At 43.0% G+C, this 6,955-nt stretch overlaps 1 protein-coding gene across 2 annotated transcripts; it reads right to left on the bottom strand.

Annotated features, from left to right (window-relative positions):
- Nucleotides 1-24: 24 nt before the first annotated feature.
- Nucleotides 25-5,357, bottom strand: LOC129827399 (heterogeneous nuclear ribonucleoprotein H-like). Of its 2 annotated transcripts, none has more exons than XM_055888197.1 (10): nucleotides 5,192-5,356; nucleotides 4,310-4,413; nucleotides 4,050-4,205; nucleotides 3,732-3,875; nucleotides 2,912-3,050; nucleotides 1,756-1,940; nucleotides 1,404-1,516; nucleotides 1,186-1,321; nucleotides 830-1,006; nucleotides 25-669 (listed from the first exon to the last, which is right to left on the bottom strand). In XM_055888197.1, exons 2-10 carry the CDS (start codon nucleotides 4,392-4,394, stop codon nucleotides 578-580), a joined length of 1,227 nt encoding a protein of 408 aa, XP_055744172.1. In that variant the 5' UTR covers nucleotides 4,395-4,413; nucleotides 5,192-5,356; the 3' UTR covers nucleotides 25-577. The 2 variants fall into 2 exon arrangements, with proteins under 2 accessions (XP_055744172.1, XP_055744173.1); XM_055888198.1 differs by having other exon boundaries at nucleotides 584-673; nucleotides 5,192-5,357.
- Between the last annotated feature and the right edge of the window lie 1,598 nt (nucleotides 5,358-6,955).

The raw sequence follows: 6,955 nt of genomic DNA on the forward strand, positions 1-6,955 counted from the left end.
GAAATACAAAGAGAAAATTCCACAGGCAGTAGAAAGAAACCTTTATTAACAGAAAAACGTAAAGGTTTGTTTGCTAAATAAGTATCCATCCCTCATAGCAATCTTCATTATAAAACAAACATGCTCTTTGTTAACCTCACACTATTTTGACATTGTTTCAGACTGACAGAAAGCCAAGATATTGTTGCACCTACTGGAGAAAAGAAAACATCTAGAAGTCTATTTACAGAAGTGTGTTGGTTCATCCACTCAGAGACAGAACTGCCAGGATCGGGCCAATTGCTTTTCAATTACAAAAATGTGGAATTGGTTTACTTTCTGAATTAACTAGAGTTTCCCACAACCCTTCACGGTCAACATAAGGTGAACTGTGGGTTAAAGAAACAGACAGTCATAATCACAGTTGGTTATTTGAATCTTCCAGGTAACGCTGATGAAACAAGCCTTCCGACCACAGTCATGTCACTAACAACAGTAGGAGAGGGTGAAAACAAAACATCAAAGGGGCCTCAATCACTAATACGAAACATCCAGGTGAGAACTACAATTCTAGCCGAACACATGCTTGGTTAAAGAACTACATCCCCCATCCTGCCCCCAGGCCATTGGAACTCCTGTCTCCTCGTCCACCGCCGCTATAGTAACTGCTGCTCATACCGCCCTGGTTACCTGACAGGAGAGAGATACACACTATAGGACCGAGGAGTTCAGAAGTCACACACAGTAAAGCTTGATAGTTCAAGTCATACGCAGATAGACATACAAGGCTAGTCAACAGTGGTGGAGGTATATGTGAACAGGGGGTGTGTTTTATAGAGCTGATACTCACTATAGTCACTGTAACCTCCCATGCTGCCCTGGCTGCTGTAGCCTCCAGAGTATCCAGAGCTCAGCCCTCCACTGCTATAGGAGGACTGGCTCCCCATACCCCCCTGCATCGGACTGCCGTACGAGCCATTACTGCCCCCTGCTGTAGAGTTGAGGAACAGCTCCACATAGCGGTGCTCTGCAGGACACAGCTGGTTAGTACATGGATTTAATCATATTAGGTAGGAAAATAAGGAAGGAATGCTGGGGGGGCAAGGAAGAGGAATTATGGGGAAGGGGGGGGTACATTTTAAAGTGCCTTTCATAATAGCTGTGGCCGGCTCAAAACAAAATAACTTCAAACAAAGACAGACTCACGCATGTTGGCCTTGTCCTTCGACATGGCTGTCACAGCATCCTCATGTGTAGCAAACTCCACGTCAGCCTCTCCTGTCACTCTGCCGTCTGGACCGATCTCCACATGCACTCTCACTGGGTTCAGAGGAGAGAAGAACTACAGAGGGAGGGAGGAAGCAGTGTGTTATTCTCACCGTCTCTCACACAGACCATTCTTAGTAGGAGATCCTAGAACTCACATTGTAGATGTCAGTCTCTGTGGCTCTGTAGGGCAGACCCCTCATGTGAACACAGTGACCCGTGGTGCTCTGGAAGGAGGAGCTACTGTCACCATACCGCCCATCAGACACACCTGATGTTAGATACACACCTTAGTTATGGAGACACTGGTCTGGAACATTGAGGCATATACAGTCTCTCATCATGATAGAAATGTACATAGAGGGCTAGGAAGAGTATGACGGGGAGACCATTGTGTTATGATCCATAATCATGACCCTTTTTGACTGATCATCGTTCCCTCTTAATCTATTCAGATGATCAAAAACAAACACACTATCTTCTTACACTGGGTAGACATTACACACACACCTCCACCATAGCCTCCGCGTCTGGCCCTGTCGTAAGAGCCCCCTCCTCGGCCCCCCATCATGTTGTACCCACGGCCCCCAGACGGTCTGTCATAGGGGCCCGGTCTCTGCATCCCCATAGGTTTCCTCTGGGGTTCGTAGTGGGTCCTCACCTCAGCACGGCTGCTCTTGAAGATCTCAATGTACCTGAGACACATACAGTACACACATCACCATGAAGACCCCACCACACAGGAGGAGGTGTAGACTAAAGCTAGCTACTGTACAGCACCTCAGGCTGAATCAATGTGTGTTCAAATGGAAAGGGCACCAATAAAGTTGGATGTTCAATATGCAGGTGATGAGCTGACATTTTTCTGTAGTTACTGGTCATTGAGAGTACTGATAAAGTTGGGTTATTGAGGCCAGGTGCTGCCACGTGCACTACTGTTCCATAGCTAGATGAGACTTGATCTAGTGGGTAACAGTATACTGTGTAGTATAAAGCCTTGACAGTACAACAGGCACTTTTCTTATGGTCACCTGCAGGTACCCGATACAGTTAACACTGAGGTTACAGTACAATCTGTGTCCCTGTTGTGGTCATTGTCCTGTTGTTATCCATGGAGACACACTCTCTGAGCATTACCTGTGAGTGACAGTGGGCGGGGTCCTTGTCCTCATGTTGAATGGCCCTCAGTGAGTTAGAACACCTGGGAGAATTGTATGTCTGTCCGTCCATTGGCTACCTGTACTGATGTTTAGTGCCCAGGAACCAATCAGTTTCACTTAAGAATCAGGGTAAAATGGATATGCCAAATTAAACTGCAATTTTTACTCTGCACTCTCAACCAAACTTGGTGACGGACCTGAGATCTTACAAGTCACCTCGGCACTAAACTCAGAATATGATCTATCTCCCAATGGTTTAAGAACAAGAGAATGTGCTTCATTTTCCCAACGACTGCTGTGAGTGAATGAGTGTTAGTGTGTTTTGATCTAACATTGTAACTATGTGTCTTTACAGTCAATATCTGAGTATGTGTTGTCTTAAATGAACAGATATCACTTTTTACTGTTCTGTTGAGTATCAGTCAGTTATACCTGTGGTTAATGTTTATAAGTTGTACACCATAAGAAATGCAACTTTATCCAGCCAACCAACCATCCATCCCCACCTGTGCCCTATTCTTTCCTTGTGTTTCTTTAGAGCCTTTTCAGCTATATCCTGTGAAGCAAACTGCACGAAGGCCTCCCCCGTACTCCTCCCCTGGAAGTCCAGCGGCAATGTTATCCCATTTGGCACGATTTCCAACCCTTCAACCCAAGGACAGATAACCCCAGTGGGGGACACAGTAAATCACATGCCCAGTTACAGAAAGAGATCTTTCTCTGTTGTTGCTTTATTTATTTTGTATGATAGATTTAAAAAATATAAAAATAATGAAAACTATACATTATGTTATGTACACACCTGGTGAGTGTTTTTAACCAATGAGTCAATGACCATTCATGGTACTTAAATTTTACTGCAACATAAAGGAGGGTGAGAGGAAAGAGTGAGCGAAAGAGAAAAGGAGAGAGAAGAGGATACAGAAGAGACTGTAGGTGTCAAGGAATTAAAAGGAATGGCTCTGGCGGTACTTGCGTTACCTTTAGTACCCACCCATTCTATAATTGTCCCAATGGGATGAATTAAAGGACCACTGTCAAAGAGAGTGACAGAGACTAGCATGCCAGGCCTGATTGGTCAAATTATTGTACAGAATAAAAAAAATGTAAGTATTGGTTGGGGCCAAAGCAGTGATAGAGAAAAGTAGGTGATGGGGGAAATCCTGGACAAATTATAGCCTGTATAATGTAAGTCGCTCTGGTTAAGACTGTCTGCTAAATGTCTGAAAAATGTAAATGATCCTGGATCATTGATGAGGGCTGAGGCCGGTCACCTACTCCTACAGCCTGTTATGGGGCTGTTCATGTGAACCAAGCTACTAGTACCTGAGAGGAACTGGACGATCTCCTCCTTGCTGCAGCCGAAGGGGAGGCCTCGGAGCCTTACCAGGCCGTCTCCAGTCGGCTCTGGACTGCTTGAACCAGAATGTTTCATCACCCAGTCCATCTCCACATTGTTGGATTTGAACACTGAGAAAATACAAGTCAACATATACAGTCACTACTGATAGTGCTACACAATGTAAACAGCTGAGAAATGTAGCCCAAAGTGAGGTCCCAAGGCACATATTATGCTTCTGCTGCAAACATTGAAACTTCAAGACTTGCATTGACACAAAAACGCACAAACAGAGACACACACACCTTCCACATATCTGTGGCCCATGGTTTCTCTGTCCTTCTTCACAGCGATCTTAAGGTCATCCTCATTCTCCAGCTCAACGAAGGCCTCTCCGCTGGGTCGGCCCTCGCGTGTGGAGGTAAAATGGATGCTGGTGCCATTGTTGGCGATTTTACAATCTATATACCAAGAAGAGGTTAGAGGGACTCACAGTTATCTCAGCTGTGAGAGGCTATAAACGTGTAGTATCAAGCTATACAGGTGTTATCTTAAAAGGTGTTACCTGAGAAGAACCTCTGTATTTCATCCACAGAGCAGGACCATGGTAGACCTCTCACACGCACCACGTAACCCTCTCCATCAGACATGGTTGGAATTATTTTAAACCTGAGGAAAGTAAAGAAGCATATTGGTATGTTTGTAACGGGGCTCCTGAGTGGCACAGCAGTCTAAGGCACTGCATCGCAGTGAGAGAGGCGTCACTACAGTCCCTGGTTCGAATCCAGGCTGTATCACATCCGGCCATGATTGGGAGTCCCATAAAACGGCATACAATTGTTCCAGCATCGTCCGGGTTTGACCGTCATTGTAAATAATAACTTGTGCTTAACTGACTTGGTGGCCTAGTTTTTTAAAAAATTTTACGTAAATTAACTAGCTACCTTTACTCAACTAGGCTACGTTACTTGGCTAATAGTATTTAACTACGTAAGTTAGCTAGCTGGCCATCTAAATTGTATTTTACTTTTAGGTAAGTGAATGCAGTTAACTAGCTAATCATGTCTTGTAACGTTAGACTTTTTAAATTGCTGCAAATGCTAGCTGGTAGCTATCTAACAATACTAGCACATTGTGAATTTAGCTAACGCATTGTTGCTAGTAGCTAACGTGAGTTAAATACATTTAGCTGGCTACAGTAGCTAAATTCATTATCATGAAACACATGATTGCACCTAACAAAATAGCTAGATGAAGTTAATTTGGCTAACGTTATTAGATCATAATTTGATCCTCAGACAATCATACACAAATGGCAGGCCTGGCGTTAGTTAACTGGCTTGCTACCAGTAGCTTGATCAAATTTGATGGCATAAACCGCAAGCAAGGACTCACAAGGTAAAGGTAATATCACAAATCATATTCGTTGAAAAATAGACATAGCTACCTGTTAATTTGGATACAGTGGCAATATTATCACAACCAGGATTGCTAGAATAGCTAGCTGTGCATCGATATCAGGTCGGTCTTTTTCTGCTAGCTAGCGCCTATCTCGCTAACTAGGTCCACGCCCTAAAAGTATGACGTCTGGGCCCTATGTGTGTGGACCCATTTTACTGAGGAAACGGAAATGAAAACTGAACACTACTTGTGCTGTAAACTACATGACACCTAGCTAGCTTCTTGGGAAGCTTGGAAAGCTATTTCTTGCTGTCTGATTCAACATTTCCATTGCTTTCCATTGCTCTTGAGAAAAAATGCACTCACATTACTCTAAGGTACATTCCTAATCTAAACTTAGAAATTTACATTTTAACGTTAAAGGCCCAGTGCAGTCCAAAAAATGGTTTCCTGTGTTTCGTATTATATTGTACAACAGCTGATGAAACTAACACTGGAAAAGTTTTAAAAACATTTATCAGTGTTATTTATTTCCTGATAGTTGGCCGGTTGAAAATACAATCTACAAAGGACCTAATTAGAAGGTTTGCATGGGCGGGAGTTTTGGCTTTCCATAGTAACATCACCATGCAGTAAATGAGTTAATAGACCAATGCCTGGGAGGCAGACCGGTTTCAAAATGAAGGCAATCAACTTTCACCCGGTGCAAAACACGCCTACCCGGGCCCATGGGCCAGATTAATCGAATCGCCTCATGAACCGCTAGTGTTCTGTTTCCCCCTCCTCACTCAGACTTCTCCCAGACAGTCCTTGGAAAATTCTTGCTTGAGATGTAGTTTTTGCTAAAAAGCTATCATTGTCCATTTAAATAGAAATCTATTACACTAAGGTACTTAATTGTTACGCAGAAATTATTTGATATTGTTTGTTGTTTTTTTTACGCCTGCGTTGGGCCTTCAACTAAATTACTTGAGTTGAATTTGTGTTCCTCTGTGAATCTGTGAACTTGGAAGACGGAGACTTAAGGCATGTCCTAGTATAGGTTGTTTTCATGGCCAGGCACACTTCACAGATGATCAGATCGAATGTGCCCTTGAGCAAGGCACTTAACCCCATTGCTCCAGGGTCGCTGTTGATAATGGCTGACCCTGGCCAAGACCCCACTCTCCATGGGTGTCTCAGGGGGAGTAAAAAACACATTTCCAATTCACACGAGTGATATAGAACAAATATAAGCAATTACCAAATTATTGTTAAATTATACACTAATACACATTATCTCTTACCTCCTCCATTAGATGGGTAATCTCCGGAAATACCAGCTACATCTGTTTTAGACAGATTATCAAATGGGAAAGGGTTAGGCCGGGTTAAGGCAAATCTCTCCTGATCTAGGATCAGTTTACTTCATCTCAATCCTTACCATGCCCAGTGTTAAGGAGGGAACCTACCCCACATGGTTGCCATGTCCGCGGTTCTCCTGAAATTGGGCTACTTTGAAAACTATGTCTGGGGAGAAAATGTATTGGTCGTGGGTTGCAGGTTTTTGGGCTACTTTCCACTGCAGCCAACATGGAATTTCTATAAATAAATATTTTTAAAAGATCTCACTGTGACCTGCTGCTGCTAACCATTGGTGTAAAGTACTTAAGTAAAAATACTTTAAAGTACTACTTTTTGGGGGGTATCTGTACTTTACTTTACTATTTATATTTTTCACAACTTTTACTTTTACTTCACTACATTCCTATAGAAAATAATGTACTTTTTACTCCATACATTTTCCCTGACATACAAAAGTACTCGTTAC

This window comes from Salvelinus fontinalis, chromosome 29 (genome assembly GCF_029448725.1).
Source record: "Salvelinus fontinalis isolate EN_2023a chromosome 29, ASM2944872v1, whole genome shotgun sequence".
NCBI lineage: Eukaryota > Metazoa > Chordata > Actinopteri > Salmoniformes > Salmonidae > Salvelinus > Salvelinus fontinalis.

What these genes read in the sequence shown, in the direction of transcription:
- LOC129827399 (XM_055888197.1), bottom strand. Translation starts at nt 4,394, where the DNA reads ATGTCTGATGGAGAGGGTTACGTGGTGCGTGTGAGAGGTCTACCATGG. An exon ending in GGGCCACAGATATGTGGAAG is followed by an intron (nt 3,876 to 4,049) that starts GTGTGTGTGTCT and finishes GTATTTTCTCAG; the next exon opens with TGTTCAAATCCAACAATGTG. An exon ending in GAAGGACAAGGCCAACATGC is followed by an intron (nt 1,007 to 1,185) that starts GTGAGTCTGTCT and finishes TGTGTCCTGCAG; the next exon opens with AGCACCGCTATGTGGAGCTG.